The 18,013-nt window shown below is 30.9% G+C and overlaps 3 protein-coding genes across 4 annotated transcripts; 2 read left to right on the forward strand and 1 right to left on the reverse strand.

The window, feature by feature from the left end:
* Positions 1-587: 587 nt before the first annotated feature.
* On the reverse strand, positions 588-4,242 carry LOC108452333 (uncharacterized). Its single transcript, XM_017750107.2, has 3 exons — positions 3,974-4,242; positions 3,817-3,892; positions 588-755 (listed from the first exon to the last, which is right to left on the reverse strand). The coding sequence occupies exons 1-3, from the start codon at positions 4,192-4,194 to the stop codon at positions 672-674; spliced, it is 381 nt and encodes a 126-aa protein (XP_017605596.2). The 5' UTR covers positions 4,195-4,242; the 3' UTR covers positions 588-671.
* A 4,647-nt stretch (positions 4,243-8,889) lies between these two features.
* Positions 8,890-12,222, forward strand: LOC108450603 (cold-responsive protein kinase 1). Of its 2 annotated transcripts, none has more exons than XM_017748298.2 (7): positions 8,890-9,133; positions 9,764-9,870; positions 10,015-10,130; positions 10,231-10,441; positions 10,517-10,754; positions 10,923-11,073; positions 11,560-12,222. In XM_017748298.2, exons 2-7 carry the CDS (start codon positions 9,798-9,800, stop codon positions 11,926-11,928), a joined length of 1,158 nt encoding a protein of 385 aa, XP_017603787.1. In that variant the 5' UTR covers positions 8,890-9,133; positions 9,764-9,797; the 3' UTR covers positions 11,929-12,222. The 2 variants fall into 2 exon arrangements, with proteins under 2 accessions (XP_017603787.1, XP_017603786.1); XM_017748297.2 differs by having other exon boundaries at positions 8,892-9,133; positions 9,745-9,870.
* A 1,904-nt stretch (positions 12,223-14,126) lies between these two features.
* Positions 14,127-16,780, forward strand: LOC108451577 (multiple organellar RNA editing factor 8, chloroplastic/mitochondrial-like). Its single transcript, XM_017749251.2, has 4 exons — positions 14,127-14,637; positions 15,649-15,746; positions 15,847-15,912; positions 15,995-16,780. Exons 1-4 carry the CDS (start codon positions 14,207-14,209, stop codon positions 16,630-16,632), a joined length of 1,233 nt encoding a protein of 410 aa, XP_017604740.2. The 5' UTR covers positions 14,127-14,206; the 3' UTR covers positions 16,633-16,780.
* Positions 16,781-18,013: the final 1,233 nt, after the last annotated feature.

An 18,013-nucleotide genomic window follows, 5' to 3' on the forward strand; every position in this document is an offset into this window, starting at 1 on the left:
AAGTTTATAATATTCCAAATTCATAGTAGAATATTTGATTAGGGAATGCAGTTGAACTGAAATTTAAGAAGATTATTTTCATTTAATAAAATATGATTAATAGATTTCTTCACATGAAATTTAATCATTCTATTAAAATAATATTTTAATTAAGATAATTTTCATTTAATAAATGATAAGTAATAGGTTTGCTTATATGAAATAACAATAATTTTATTTAAAAATTAAGACCATATGTTGTTATAAAGAATTAATTTAATAAAGAACAAATTCATACATATTAATGTTGTGTTATAAGCGAAACTCGATTCTTCTTAAAATTTAATCGTTATAACGAAATGATGTTATAGCTGAAATCTAAAGCAACTATATTGTTGTGTAACTAAATTATATCACTTACTGAAAGCTGGTTTTGTAACACCCTTCGCCCGTATCCCTCACCGGAACAGGGTTCGAGGTGCTACCAGATTTAAACTTATCCATTTATATAAAACCGCATCCGTAAAAATTTTTGATCAATTTTAAACTTTTCATACACACGATATTATCCTTTAATCGCTTACAAGGCCCAAAATATTCATGAGGCATTATTAAATATTTACCAATATCTTAGTCTTGTATCATTTACTTACTCAACTTTACAACCCTATACATGCCATAGACTCGAAACACTAAGATTTACTTACGCCGATAGCGTAGACTTGACAATGTGATAATATCTCTGACGGCCTCCAACCCGAGCTAACCTGGCAACCCTAGGGAATATGGGAAAGAAAAGGAGAGTAAGCTTTACGCTTAGTAAGTTCATAAGAAAACAATAAGCAACTCATTAACAAGTTTTATCAATGTTTACAACATAATCACAAATTCACTACAAGTTGTCTTCCTGATCAATAGTCACTAACTGGAGCTGCAAAACTCCAAATCAATTACCGTTAATTTTCCCTGAAAATAGACTCATATATCTTCCATCCATAAAATTTTCAGAATTTTAGGTTTGGCCAATCAATACCAGATTTTTCTTAAAGTTTCCCCTGTTTCACTGTTTGACTAATCTGACCACTCTTCACTACAAATCAAATTTCTCATTGTACAGAATTCAAAATATGTTCTATTTGATTTCATTTGAAACTAGACTCATTAAGGAGTCTAAGCATATAAATTTTATATTATAACCATTTTGTACAAATTATAATGATTTTCTAAAAAGCGAGCAGGGACCCCAAGTCATTTGACTCTATCCCACGCCACTTCAAATATCTCATTATCAGCAATTCTTTTGCTTACACGGTTTCTTTTATAAGAAACTAGACTCATTAAGCTTTAATTACATAATTTATTCAGCTTCTAACTCAACTCCAACAATTTATGGTGATTTTCCAAAATCACGTTGTCTTCTTGTCCCAAGCAGATTTATTACAAATTTACTCTTTCACACATTCTTTGCATTCACATTATTTAAACATATATATCACCAATCAATTTCATCACATATCTATAATTTCACTCAAGCATAATCTCAATACAATACATCATGCTCAATGATTCGCACACAACCGTTCAAATTAGCAATTATAAGATGATTCCGCACATAGTCCACCCTTATCGATAATTTACGTTGGTTTTGCCTTTACTCACATATATAACATAGGCATTTTCACCTATGCTTCTCATTTCACATTCATGATTCAATTCCAATCGATCTAACATGTATAAGAATATATCACATACCTGGCCAACTTAATGCATTGAACAAATTCAATTGCCGATTTAACACAAGGTCTCATAGTCTTAGACTTTTATCAAATCACCGGCATTTAGCCTGCTAGGTTTTAAACCCGATAATATTATTTACCAGCTTAAAGCTTGCTAGGCTCAAAGCCCAAATATCACCATTATAAAGTCGTCTCATAAACAATTAATATAATATAGCATGTATATCTGTTCACTTTGCTCTATTTAATCATTCAATCACAATTTATAATTTCCCTTTGAATCATTCGATATTTTGCACACTAAGTGTCATCCTCAATATCTCGCACACTAAGTGCCATTCTCAATATTTCGTATAATCGAGTACCATATTTGATTGCCCCACACTAAGTGCCACATTTTGTCGATATGTCGCCGACATTAAAATATTCACGTATATACAATTTATACAATATTAAAGCATTAGAAACATCAATTTAACAATGCTTATTGCATACGAACTTACCTGGCTAAATTGTAGAGATACCAAAGTTCAGGGGCATTTTGGTAATTTTCTCATTTTTCTCGATTTTCCACCCTTGATCTAAATTAATAATTTCATTCAATATATTAATTTAGACATTAAAACACCTCATTTCATACAATTTGGTCATTTTTATCATTTTTACAAAATTACCCCTAAAGTTTTACTTTTATTCATTTTAGTCCCTGAGATCAAAACATGCAAATTGATCATTTTTAACCATAATTAAGCTTAGCCAAATGTTCATGGTATCAAAACAGTCCATAATTCATTTTATGGTAAAATTATGTTTTGCCCCTAATATTTCAACTTCTTTACAATTTAGTCCCTATATCATAAAAATGCAAATTCATGAAATTGAGTAAAATTCTACTATAGACGAATATCACTAGTGTCTCTAGCAGCCCACACATTTCATTTATTTGACATTTTAACCACAAAGTTTTCACATTTATCAATTTAGCCCTTAATTGTCAATTTCACAAAAATTCACTTAACAAAAAGTGTTTAACTATCAACAAGGACTCATATTCTTCCATTAAACTTCAAAACCCTATTATACTCATCAATGGAAAATATCAAACTATTCAATGGTTTTGCAAAATAGTCCCCTCATTAGATAGATTAAGCAATAACGATCCCGAAAATATAAAAATAATTAAAAACGAGACCAAAAATGCCTACCATGCATTAGCTGAAAGTTGGAAGCTTCTTCCATGGCTTCTCAAGCTTTCATATTCGGCTGGTAAAAAAAGAATGAAAAAGATGACACATTGATTCTTTTATTATATTCATTTTATTATTATTTTTAACCAATTTACAATATTAACCTTTATACACTTTATTTATTACACCAAATGTCAAGCCATTATATCCCACTATCTCTTTAATGGGCTAATTGCCAAATAAGGACTTCTACTTTTAAGTTCTATATCTATTTAATACCTTTAGGTTATAAAACACAACTTTTGCACTTTACACAATTTAATCCTTTTTGTTTAATTAACTATCGAAACGATAAAATTTTTCAACGAAACTTTAATACCATCTTATTGCCACTACGTAAATATTTATAAAAATATTTACAACTCGGTTTATAAAAACAAGGTCCCGATACCTCATTTTCTAAACCCACCTGACCTTAGGGTCATATCACTTGAACTTAATAAATCGCTTATAAAACAAAAATCATAATATCAAAAATATTTTTAAAATCACAATTAACTCATAAATATTAAATATAATATTTATCAACCTACTCGTTCGGATTTGGCGGCCCCAAAACTACTGTTCCGATCAACCCTAAAAAAAAAGGGGCTGTTACAGGTTTTGAGTGTAAATTGAATATAAATTGGTTATATTCATTCATGGGGGATTTTGTATTCTACTTTGGTACATACCAAAGTCCTGCAGCAAGATCAGCAAGACAGAAACTGTGTGGGAAAGCAACTTCTTTAACAGCAGAAGTCAGTGCCCAGGGACTTATACCACTCGGATTTGGATATATTAGCTAAAGAATGTTAAGTGTCAGGAGTCTGTTTAGAAAAGGAAGATACAAGAAAGATGCAGAAAGGAACAACCAAGAAGGCAGCAATCTTTAGCAAGTCCTCAACATCCTTTGAGATCACTCCAATCCTTGACCAATCCCCACTATACCTGAAAGTACATCTCCCAGCTCTAATTACTACTCATTTTAAGTACCTAGTAAGTGGAGTTGAGAAAGATGGTTAGGCTTACCCAGCATCAATGAATCCAAGTCCGAATAAAACAACCACAGACCTTGCGATAACTGTGTTGGAAACCTTGAGTTGGAACTTGGGAAGCTGCTGGTTTCTTGAAGTTGGACCACCATTCTCCTTCCTTTTGCTCGCTTTGGTAATGAATCTTGTGCAGTTTTTGTTCACAGAAAGACGGGATGGCTGAGGAATGCCATTGAAGATAGAGTGTGTGAACGGCATTTTCCTCTCTCATCTCATCCAATGAGAGAAAACCCATTACCCTTATCCATTTTAAAAAAAAAAAAAACAAAAAAAAAAAAAACATCTATTCTGAGGTCATACATGTAATTTCCAATATTTTCTAACCATCAAATTGGTATAATATCAAATTTAGCCTTCAATTTTTACCTCTTTTTTCAATTTGGTCCTTATTCTCTTTTAATATTTAACTAAATTTGGCCATCCCTGTCCATAGAAGTTTAAATTTATTGAATTTTTTAGATTTGAGATCAAAATGATAGAATGTATTTATTTAGCCAATAAAAAACTCAAATTAGACTTCCATTAATGAGTTAATGTCAACTAATGTGAGATTTACTAAGTCGAAAAAATTAATAGTTCGGTGATTACCCTCATAGTTCACCTAAATCTATTTTATCCTTCAAAGTTTTATAACTTTAAGGTGGTAATGAAAATAATACGATTTGAATCCATGTTAAGCAGTGTATCAGAAACTGTTACAGTTTCTATGATTAGATGGAATCAAGTAGGGATCTTAACCTCCAAATGATAAATTATTATTGTAGTCCATTTGAAGTTTTTAAAATTATAAATTAATTTAAAAAATAAAAATAAGATGAAGGAATTGGCATAGGTAGATTTGGATGGTTGGATTTAAATGGTATAGGTTTGGAGTGATAAAGTAAAAAAGAGAAAAGGAAGATTCAATAATGACAGCTAATTAGAAGGTTGATTGCTAAACAAAAGCATGCAGATTTCACCCAATAAAGCAATAGGCATTGGGAATTAAGATTTCAAAGTCAAAATTATGACTAATCAACTAAACCTTTATTCTCTAAAACTCAAGAGTTTTGAGGATTGATTCCGAAGTCAAGAAAAGGGAATTATTTTGGATTCATCCTATAATTATGTGTACGGATTTGCATTTCTTTTATACTAAAATAATGACCTAATTGGAAAATTCAACACACATTATAATTATACACAATGATTAATCCACATAGGAGAGGGTTTGAAAGGTTGAAATTTTACTGCTGTAATTTCTTTCTCCAATTTGTAATATTTACCAAAATTTTTTTTATTTATGGGTTTTCTTTGTTGGTAATGGAAAAAAAAATATTTTCAAAAGATTTTCTGTTGAGGAAAATCTTTTACTATTTTTGAAAACTAACATTGCTATTTTATTATTTTACCCCTTCAAAAGGCAAACAACTTTCCCCATTCTTCTTTTCTTTGGAATTTTGTTGTTTTTCTAAATTAAATTAAAGAGATATTTTGTCTAGGAGATTGGGTTTTAAGCGGGATCTTGTGTGTGATCCCTCCTATCTTTCTTGGAAATTAAATCTAGTGTGGTTTAGCTAATTTTTTTCCAATTTATTTCTCGGTCTTATTTCTTGATTCTTTTCGAGAAGAACAATACTAATTGTGTTTCATCTTCTTTATCCGAGGCTTCTAAGGCCATGATTCTTTTATGGCATAATGATTATTTCATTTATTTATGCTCTGTTTCTTTGTTCTGTCAATACTAACGATTTTATTTTGCAGTAGTATACTTTCAAAATTCTTAATATGGGTGGGACGGTAATTTCAAAATTTAAACCCTAATGTTTAAACTTAAATATTGTGAATTTGGATTCTTGCAAATACTTGATTTGTTTTTTTTTTTTGTATAATTTTTGTGATAAATAAAAGAAGCAAAGTTAAATCAAATTAATTGTTCAAAAGTGGCACTCGCTTTATTTTGTTGTAGAACCACTGAAACTTGATTGGGTGCAACATCGAAAACCTGTAAGCTTGGCTTCCATGATGCTAAAATAAGATTAGCCAATTGATTTGCAATTATGTTACATTCTCTAGGCACATATCTTATCCACCACCGTCCTTCAGATCTCATAATCCATTGAATCCTTCTTAGCATTGTAATACCTGAATCCTCCAATCCATTATCAGTCAAGGCCTGGACCACATCTGGATTATCTGTTTGAATTATGGCCCATTTATAACTTTTATTTAACAGAACGAGAAGTCCATCCAGAGTACCTTAAAGTTCAGCCTCAAAAAGTGTACATCTACTCAGATATTAATTAAATCCCAAGATCCAATTTCTAAATTGATCACGTAACACATAAACAGCAAAAGCATTTCCTGTGATTCTAGCCACTGCACCATTAATAAATAAATGAACCCACTACTCAAGAGGTCGTTTGATAGCTAAAATTGTGGCCATTGTTCTTATATTCATTCAGGCTTAATTCATATTGTTGGGCCCAACTAATAGAAATTTTAACAATTTCAATTGTCGACTAAGTAACATTCTGAAATATGAAAAAATTACTATTCTTCCAGATGCGTCAAATGATTAATACAAAAAGACACGACCAGATAATGCCACATTCTAAATTCATTATTTGCTTTTAAAATTTTTATTTAAAACATTTTTATACTTACTATATGTAGTTATTTAATGATTCAAATTCAAATTCAGATTGTAATACTTAAATTTAGTGATAAATTTTAAAACTATATATGAACTTTTGTTTAATATGCAATTATATATATGAACTTTGATTTTATGCAAATTTATACATGAAATTTTGATTTGATCAAGTTCTCACAAATTATTAACATAATTATTGATGTAACATCATTTTATGTTTATATATGTTGATTGAATCAAAATTAAAATTTCATGCATATATTTGAACCACAATCAAAGTTTCATGCATATAATTGCATTAAATTAAAGTTCATATATACAATTACACATTAAACCAAATATCATATATAATTTTGAGATTTGTCCCTTAAATTTAATGTGAAGAATAAATAAACTAAAATTAAAATTTTACATATTTCTAAACCTTTGAAACGTCCACTCTTTTTTTTTTTGACCAATTGAAACGTCCACTCTTATATCTACATATATACAGAGAGAGAGAAAGGATTGTATGAAACTGTAATTTCATGTCATTCCAAATTAGATTTTTTTCTCTTGATTTTCAGTTTTTTCCTACTAAAAAATTTAAATTCAACAAAAAACTGCTAAAAATTAAAAGGAAAAATCTAATTTATCATTCTCCTATTGAAAATGAATAAAGATGATATAAAATCAAAGTTTCATACAATCCCTTTTATATATATATATATATATATATCATATTTCATGTTTTCTTTTATATTAATGATGTAAATATAAATATAATAAAAATAGTAATATATACAAAATTATAAACACGAATATAGAACGAGTATTAAATATATGCAACAAAAATGAGAAAAGTTATAGAAGTAACTTCAAAAAGTGCAAGCTATGAAGGAAATTACTTGGAATTTAATCAGATAGTACACCTGACAACAATGCTAAGCCACCTTTGCTTTTTGAGTTGAAATTTTATAAATATATTTGTTATTATATTTAATAATTAAAATATATTGAATTATTTTACATTTACTTTTAATTTTAAAAGAATTTATAAATAATAAAAGTAAAGAATTAAAATGATAACTGAAAACAATATAATTTTTAAAAATAAGTAAAAATAGTATATTAAGAATAATTATTATTTTTATTAAATCAAATAAAATTTTAAAATTTTAAAAAATCTCCTCTTCAGATAGAATTTGAAAAAGGAAATTGAGTAACTGAAATTCCCTCTTTAAAATTTATTTCTACAAAGCTTTCGCTTAAACACACCTTTGTTGTTTTGGTTGAAGAATTTTAAATCTTTTGAGATTTTTTTTGAACGGTTTGATTATATTTATTTTTTTCTTTCAAAATGTTAGCATTTGTCATTACTTTTTTAGATAAATAATTAATTTAAGAAAAAAATATTATTGAAATTTTACAAATTAAATATTAATTATAAAAGAAAAAGAATTACATTAAAATAAACAAAATTATAAACAGTTTTAATAAAATAAAATTTAAAAATATATATTAGAATTAAATAAAAATAAATTTTGAATAAATAAAATAAAAATATGAAAAATTTTAAAAACTACCTTTTAGCTAGAATTTAAAAAAGGAAATTGAGCTATGATTTTATAATATATTTACACAAATAAATAAATTTATTATGATTGATTCGATACGATATTTTAAAATTTTAAAATTTTATATTAAGAAGAAATTGACTTTACCCAACTCTACTAATAAAAATAAATTATAAACAATAAATTAAAATAAACAATAAATAAAATTGCCATCTCCACTCCGCATGCTGGTCTTGTCAAAGGAGAGAGAAGCCTTAATTGACTTGACTTTTCCTTCCCAGTTTTTCTAGCACACATCTTTAACTTCACGTGGAATTGGACTCCATTTCTCATTTCTCTTTTTATTTTATTTTATTTTTCTACAATTTGATAACCTCTAATGTTCAAATCAAAGTGGAAAACAGATGTCAATAACATTTAAATAAAAAAGTTATTAGAATTTATATATTTAGTCCTTTAACTTTTCACATTATAAAATTCATGTCCAACTGATGTTACATTGTTATCAAGTGAGGTTTTTTTTTTTTATTTACACAAGCAAAATTAACAAAAAAAAGGTGTTAACAATTGGAGCTGAATTTTAAAATTTAAAAAAGTAAGAAATAAAATCCTGGTCATAATAGTACATTGATTAAATTCTAAATTTATAAAGAGGGTAGGGACTTAACCTTAAAAAAATAATAGGACAAATAAAATGACGTGATAAATTGCATACGTGATAAGTATTCAAAGAAATTTGAGGGAAGAAACAGATAATTATATAAAACCGTTGGGTGGTGTTGGACTGGTCTTCTTTTTTAGCTTATTAATTGTCTATAATCGTCCACTTAAACCTGTAATAACGACTGCAGGAAGACTAGAATTTACTGCACACTTCATAGCTCTTCAATTATACACGGTTCTAAGGTTGTTGGAGTCTTTGTTGCAACTTTCCAAAGCATTTGAGGTTAGTTTCCAATCTGGGTTTTGTTTGGTTTTCAAGAAAATACAGGAAAAATAATGAGAATTTTTTTTTGATTTATCAGATCTCTTTATTTCGTCACGGTTTGCTTGGGATTTGGATATATTCAAAAAAAGTAGTGTACTTGATGGAATTTTGGATGCTTTATCTCTTCTTCCTTGCTTGTTTTCTTGGATTCTTTGTGCCACAAAAAAATATGTTTCATGGATTTAAATTTTCTCTTTTTTTAGCAAAACGGAGGCAAAATGAAGGTTTTCGCTTTTGCCTTTTCTGGGTGTCATAAATCAGATTATAATTTCTTGATGTGCTAAGATACTATAGAAAATGAGAACAATTTTTCTTGATCTGCCCCTTTGACCTTTCAACTTTCAAGCAAAGTTGGCATTTTTCCAAAATTAATAGCTAATACATTTGGACGTTTAATTTGTGATCTTGTTGAAGTAATTGTACTCACAATCATCTTTTGTTCTATTTTAGAAGCTAATCTATGGTATGTTTTGTTCTATGGGATATGTTAATTAGGGTAACAGTGTACACCTTTTTTATGTTCATGGAAGATGATGTTTCTTATTTGATGCTTTACGTTGGCCTCACAGGATTTTCGTCTGTGTGAAGGCATTTGATTATTCGAACTGAGGAGCAGCTGGTGATGACTTGTTTCTCATTTTTATTTTCGAGAAAGAAAACTTTCTCAGCTGAACAAACAATCGAAATAGATGAAGGTATGCTGCTTACTTGACTTATTGTTCTCTCTTCATTTTCGAACCAACAATCCTAAGAAAACGGCTCATGGGGCTATAAAACTCCGTCCCCTGTCGTAGAAAATGCTTTCTTATAAGTTTCTAATTGCATACTCATTGGCACAGAGGTTTCGGGTATTCAGAACACTAAACTGTTTCCTTACAAGGAGCTGAAAATGGCAACCGGAAATTTTCATCATTCCAATAAAATTGGTGAGGGAGGTTTCGGTGTTGTCTATAAGGTGAATGGAATCTGTTTGAATATTTTTGAAACACTGCTTCGATAAATGCTTGCATGCGAAACTAATCCTGTTTTTTTACGATAATTTTTGTAATGAACAGGGAACTTTCAGAGATGGTACCATGGGTGCTATAAAGGTGCTGGCAGCGGACTCAAAGCAAGGGGTACGAGAGTTCTTGACGGAAATAAATGTGATTGCGGAAATAGAGCATGAAAACCTGGTTGAGTTGTGCGGTTGTTGTGTGGAAGGAAACCATAGGATTTTGGTCTATGGCTATCTCGAGAATAACAGCCTTGCGCAAACACTTCTCGGTAATTACTTCTATTCTTGGTTTGTGTTTAATATCCGCTTGAACATTAATAACCTGAAGCCTCTTTACCTTTTAGGTGGAGGGCATAGCAGTATGCAATTCAGCTGGGAAGCAAGGCGTAACATTTGCATCGGTGTTGCAAAGGGGCTTGCATTCCTTCACGAGGAAGTTCAACCACATATTATTCACAGAGACATAAAAGCAAGCAATATTCTCCTCGATAAAAATCTCAATCCTAAAATTTCAGATTTTGGCCTGGCAAAGCTTTTCCCTGACAACATGACCCACATAAGTACACGTGTTGCTGGAACAACGTGAGTTCTCACATTGCTCTATATACTTGTGAGTTCTGTATTTCGTTCTTAGTGAATTGAGTTGGTGTTACGGAGTACATGATTCAAGCTCTGCATAGTTTATTTACTGATCTACCGAATTTCCTTTTCAGTTTAATTCATTCGTGTATCCTTATGTGGTTTGTGTAGAGGTTATCTAGCACCGGAGTATGCTATAAGAGGCCAGTTGACGAGGAAAGCGGATATTTATAGTTTTGGCGTTTTGCTGTTGGAAATTGTTAGCGGTAGATGTAACACAAACAGAAGATTGCCTTTGTCAGAGCAATACCTTCTTGAGAGGGTATGAATTTCTTCTATGTTCTGTCTTCTTGTCGCTTTCATTGCTACCTTAATTCAAGTCTCTATGTATTTTCCACAAAACTAATAGCTGAATTGTCTCTTAATGTGGAGAAACTGGAGAGATAGTAGCCCACACGGGACATACATATTAAATCTCTGTTGGCCTACAGCTTAGCTTTTAGCTTAAACAAACATTAATAACTACACTAAATACTATTCGAAACAGAAGTTTCAAGCATGTACAATGAGAAAACTTTAAATCTTTAGGTTTTTGAATTCCACATTTACATTGGCATTCTATGTTGTTGGATCTCAAATGGTGGAGTCACATGATCCGATGTCAGATGGTGGAGTCACGTGATTTTGATCCAATCTTTTAGGTCAATCTCCACTTAGCTAAGTCACTAAGCTTATCGTGTTTGGATTTTGTTATTCGGTGTTACAACATGATTTTGAGATTCGTTGCTAAATAGATTTACAACTGCAGGCATGGAACAAGTATGAGTCCAGAGAACTAGTGGAACTAATTGATACATCAATAAGCGGCGAGTATGATGAAGAAGAAGCTCAGAAATTTCTAAAGATTGGTTTACTTTGCACCCAAGACATTCCGAAATTCCGACCATCCATGTCTCAAGTGGTGAAGATGCTAATGGGAGAAGAAGCTGTGAATGACGAGAATATATCGAGACCTGGCCTTCTTTCGGAATTCACAGAACTCAGAGGCCAAAAAGATAAGTCCGGCTTGATATCTGAAGGCACAGGCAAAGGGGGGAATTCATCTTCGTCATCAGAAAATGTCACAACATCGTATGCTACAATGACATTCAATTCAATATTCGACCGAAGCAATTAGGTTGTTCTATTCTCGTTTTGGTACTCTTTAGGAATAATTTTTGAAATTTTTTCTTCCTGATGTTATCGAAGTAACAGTTCAGGTTTCAGGTTTTGCTTAGCCACATTATACCTTGTTCATCTTTCCTGTTTTGTGAGACTAGCAATGCTGTAAATTTATGTAAATTGTAATCATTTGTGCCTTAATATTTTGATTCTTTTTTGAGTTCAGTCATTGCTCACACTTCTTTCATTGTTCTGAACATTTGTAAGGATCAATCTCTTCACTGTTCAACCAGTTTGTTTGTTTTTTCAATTAAGGCTTTATTTTTATTATTTTTTTAATGATTTTACATTGATTGATTGCCATTGATTTTAACCGTGTCACTACATTAAGAGCAGAAGCTGAAACCAACCCTGAAGTTGGTTCATCAATCAAGATAATAGCAGGGCCGTAAACCAGATCGACTCCAACGATACTCGGCGCCTTTCTCCACCAGAAATGCCGTTGCCTAATCCCCAACCAATCCTGGAACCTGCAACCTGATCCAAACCCAAGCTGTAAGACAAGTTTCTAGTTTCTAATCTGAAAGGAGCTTTCCAGCGGGTGGTAACCAATGACTTCACTAGCAATTCCATTGAGGGAAACAAATGCGGAAGTTGAGAGGAAAAACTGGGAATTCCCGAGTTAATGTGAAGACAGGAAATAGAAAGAGAGGAAGTTGACATCCTTGAACAAGCAAAAACAAGAAATGAATGAATTTAGCCTGTTTGAGGTCATTGGGCTTGACTTGGATTTGGTGGGGATTGGACAGTTCGCAACCAACCCAAAGAAAAGATGACAAAAGAAATGAAACAAAAATCAGAGGGATGAATATTGGTTGCCTCACCCAATCATTCCTGCTTTTCACAGCTAAAATTAAGGTTGGCGGAAGAAAGCTGGAAAAATTGGCTACATACTAAGAAATTTCACTTTGGGTTTGGGGCATGTAATCCCAATTTGGTCATGAAATTAAAACTCAAATTATTAAATCTCATATGAAAAAATTATAAAGCCCTAAAATATTTTAATATGCCTCGTTTGGTTATTACATATGTATTATAATAATTAGATATAAAATAAAAATAATTATTATAAATTTAAATTTAAAATTAAAAAATAACTCTTTAAAAATATGTACATTTGTATTTTGATTTATATTATTGTTATACTATATTTCATGTAACCTTTTAATTAATTTAGGGTAAACTATACTAATATTCACTTAACTATTAGTAGGTTTCTTTTTTAATCACCCAATTATGAAAGCTTATTAAATGATCATCCAAATATTCGATTTTTTCTTCATTGGTCATCGAAGGTTAAAAATCACTAATGAAAAGATGCCATGGCAACTTTTAAAATTAACATAATAACAACTTTGACCCTAAAAATTTATAAATTGTGTTAATTTAGTCTTAATTCTAAAAAAATCTCAATGTTTACCGTTGTGTAATTTGATCTTTTTGCAATTTTTTTCTTTGTGATTCTTTCACTTAGAAAGCTAAAAGAAAAACAAATTTATTAGCTAAACTTAATATAAATATACAAAAAAAAAAAAACCAAAACCCAAAATCATAATTTTCACTTTTTTTTTCTTGATACTTCAATTCTCCACCATTGATTGAGCACTAACGATTGAGATGACTTGGTCTATATCGATTCATACTTCACCGATTTTATAATATTTGCACTTGAATCGTTTGGCATTAGTTTAGTTGAGTTGTTCTTGTTATTGTTGTTGTTATTACAGTCTCTGACAAACTAGAGAACCTCGTTACTCGTTTAACTTTTTTTTTTTAGAAAATAGATATTTGTTTTTACTTCTAATTTACAAAGTATATTGAATGATATTTTCATATAACAAATAGGTAATGAGTAAACATTGATGGTTAAATTTTTAAAATTTAAGATTAAATTAATAAATGTGCACATATCGAGAGCTAAATTTATTATTATATTAATTTTAAAAGCTGTCACATCATCTTCTCGTTAGTTATTTAACAGTCGGTGATTAAAAAGAAAAAGTTGAATAATTAGATGACTATTTTGTAATTTTTCATAGTTGAGGGACTAAAATTGAAACTCACTAATAGTGGATGACTAGTAATGAAGTTTACCCTTAATTTTAAAGTATGATATCTTCAAAATATCGAAAATTACATATTTGTCCTTCTTTTCTTTAAAAGCCCTTCCAAAACCCTATTTACTATTTCAATTTCCTTTCGGTTCCTCTCATCATCGTAGCGGCTTTCCACAAATGGCGACCCAATCCCTCTCTCGCTATCTCCTCTCCAAACCCAAATCCCTAACCTCCTTCCTCTTCCCTTCATGCCGCCCTTTCTCTTCCTTTTCCCCTGCCGCCGCCGCTTCCCCCGTCAAAACCCTAATAACCTCATCGCCATCCCCTTCCCTCTCTTTCCTCCGTCGTCTCCGTGCCCCACTTTGCTACTCGCTACTCCTGCGCGACTCACTTTCCCCCACTATCAAATCGTTCTCCACTCGAGCAGCCAGGTCCTCCCTCAATGACCCGAATCCTAACTACTCGAATCGGCCCCCGAAGGAGACAATATTGCTCGACGGCTGTGATTTTGAGCATTGGCTCGTTGTGGTGGAGCCCCCTAAAGAGGATGCTACTAGGGATGAAATTATTGATAGTTATATCAAAACCCTAGCTCAAGTAGTGGGCAGGTAACTTGTTGTTGTTCGTTTATGATTGGTTTCTTTTTTGATTGTTTATCTTATATTAAGCTGAGTAGTTTAATTGTTTGCAATAAACTAACAAATTTTGATGGGAAAATTATTGATTTTGTGTATATGGCATTGGGATTTTTGTTTTATTTTACTCACTTTTAATCAAGTATTAATTTTTTAGGAAACGTAACCTTAAAATTCATGTTTTTTTTGCCTACTAATGAATGCTGAGGAAATTATTCGAATAAAGATAAAATATAGTTCGATTCCTATATTTTAGGGTAGCTTTTCCATGGGGAAAAAATGGGTTTATTGCTTTATTTTGAGATCTTACTTGGTATTGTTCTCTTCGAAGTTGGAAAGGAATGGAATGAAGAGAAACAATGTGTTGAATTCAATGTTTTGCAATTCTTTTACTTTGGCTCTGAATTCATATTTTCCATTGAGAAAATCATTTGGTTTTAGTTTGGTAGTGGTAATTTGTTTTAATAAAAGAAATTTTGTCCAAGATAACTTATTGTAAGTTGTTCTAATTGTTTCTTCTGTAATTTTTTATTTACAAATTACTTTTGTTTCATATACAGTGCTTGTCTTTATGTTTGAAATTTTCGGAATGGGGTGTTATTAGAGTATCTTCATGCTACACATGAACAGATAATTGTGTCATTGCTAACAGTTTTTGGTTAGCACAACTTCATATGATTCGGTAGAAGTATCTCTTCCTATTGAGTATTTCTGTCTTTGAAACAACTTTTTGCCACTCTTAGGTTTGCCATGTTGCATTCTGTGTGTTATATTATTAGTAGTAGCAAAATTTTTGCATTTTTAGCATGATGATAGTAACTTATCTCATTTCTGATCGAGATTCCAGTTTAGGAATGTTTTTCTCCAGATACTCATTGCGGTTATCCCGTGACGGAACGTGTACATTACTTTTGTAATTATAATTTATCGAAATGTGTACATTACTTTTGTAATTACAGTTTATTTTCTGTGTCTTGTTAACAGTGAAGAGGAAGCTAGAATGAAAATTTATTCAGTTTCTACTCGGCATTATTATGCCTTTGGAGCCCTTGTTTCTGAAGAGCTTTCGTACAAGATCAAGGGTACATGTCTTTTTAAGTTATCAAGTTTTCTTGTCACTGCAAGTCTGTTTCGAGAAAAGCTTTTTGTGGATGTTCTTATAAAATTTTATTTTCTTCTCAGAACTTCCTGGAGTTCGTTGGGTTCTTCCAGATTCTTACTTGGACGTGAAGAATAAAGATTATGGAGGTATTTTTTACCATCTTTTTTTTTAAAACTTGAACAATTCTTTCATGGTGGGGGTTTTTGGTTTTATGCTATTGTTTTTCAGGTGAACCTTTCATTAATGGGCAAGCTGTGCCTTATGATCCCAAGTACCATGAGGAATGGGTGAGGAACAATGCACGAGCAAACGAAAGAAATAGACGTAATGACAGGCCTCGTAATTATGATAGATCAAGAAACTATGAGAGAAGAAGGGAAAACATGCAGCCTCCTCCAAACCAGGGTATGCAGAATGCTGCTCCTAATACAGCTGGAAATCCACCTCCTAACAACATGGGAGGAATGCCTTACAACAATAGGGGAGGTATGCCAGCCAACAATATGGGGGGAGGAATGCCTCCTCCTAACAATATGGGAGGAATGCCGCCGCGGAACAACATGGGAGGAGGAATGCCGCCTCCTAACAATATGGGAGGAATGCCACCGCGGAACAACATGGGAGGAGGAATGCCGCCTTCTAACAATATGGGAGGAATGCCGCCTCCTAACAACATGGGAGGAATGCCGCCTCCTAACAACATGGGTGGGATGCCACCAGGTCCACCGAATCAAGGATGGTCTGGTAACATGGGTGGAAATGCTCAGAATTTCCAAAATCCTTACCAAGGTAATACACAGAACGTGCAATATCCGAATAACTATCCACCAAATATGGGCGGGCATGGTGGGAATTACCAGTCTTAGATATTTGTTTTATATGAATTGAAGGAAGACATTTTTAGGAATATTGTAGATAAAGAGAATATCTGTTGAGCTTGTGGCTATTAAAATGAATTGCTGTACTGCTGTGGATGTTTGCTAAGTTCATCAGTATATCTTCATAAGTACGAAATTTTGTCGTGTTGGATGGACTGCTGTTGATGTTTTCTAAATATATTATTATGATGATGATGTTGGTGTCACTCAAATTTGGATATGTTTAGGCTTTTTATTGAAGAAGTGTCTGTTTCTCCGTTCATTACAAGTAATGACTCAATCTATCATCCCTTTGTTGATTAAGAGAGAATTTGGTGGTAAATTTTTAAGTTAACAAGATTTGCGGAATGTCCCCAAGGCATGCGCACAATCTCTTTTTTATCTTTTAAGCTAGTGAGAGTTTAATGTTGGGTTAGTGATAAATTTGGTCACTAATGTTTGCATGTTTTGTTAAAATGATTCTAATTATATTTTTAAGTTTTTACTAAAACTTTTATTTTTAAAAATGTTTTTAACATATTTAATGAATAAATTTTCTTTAAATCCTCTAAAATTTTTGTGTTATATATATAAAAATATCTAATATTCATTCCTTAAAATAACATAGAAAAAATAAAAAAATAAACAAAATTATCAGTTCTTATTTTTTTTTACCTATTTTGATTTTTAATATAATATTTTCATTATGAGAAAAAATTAAAATATAATTTATTTTTACAATTTGAATTTTAAAAATAATTTAAATAAATTAAAATTTTGAATTAAATCTGAAAAGAAAATTTCATGGTATATTTTACAATTTTAGCTAAAGGAATAATATTAGAGTTACATATTTTGTGATATTAATTCTAGATGTTCTTTAAATGCATGAAACTCAATAAAATATATTACTAATTTGGTTTCAAGAAACATTCAGGAAGCATACAATGATTTAACTTTTTTTGTTCTATTTTTAATTTGTTATCGATCCTATTGAATGATAACTTTTTTTATTTCAAATATATATATTAGTTATTCAATAACATTTTCGAGATTTTATATTTCTAGAATTTTTATATAGAATTTTCTATTCTTTACATTATTTTAAATTTCTTTTATAATTTTTATCTAGAATCAAGTGACATTGACAAAAAATATATATAAAAGCTAAGGACTAAACTTGTTATCATATCAACTAAAAGGCACGGCTTAACAGTCTAGTGACCAAAAATAAAAATGTCGAAAACTTTAGTAACTAAATTATAACTTTTTTTTAGTTAAGTGATTAACACAAAAATTTACTTATAATTTAGTAACTAATAATCTAATTCAACCATGAAGTATAATAGTTGCTTATCTCATCCCTTAATGATGTGGTTGGAGCTAGTGA

Source organism: Gossypium arboreum, chromosome 5 (genome assembly GCF_025698485.1).
Source record: "Gossypium arboreum isolate Shixiya-1 chromosome 5, ASM2569848v2, whole genome shotgun sequence".
Classification (NCBI taxonomy): Eukaryota; Viridiplantae; Streptophyta; class Magnoliopsida; order Malvales; family Malvaceae; genus Gossypium; species Gossypium arboreum.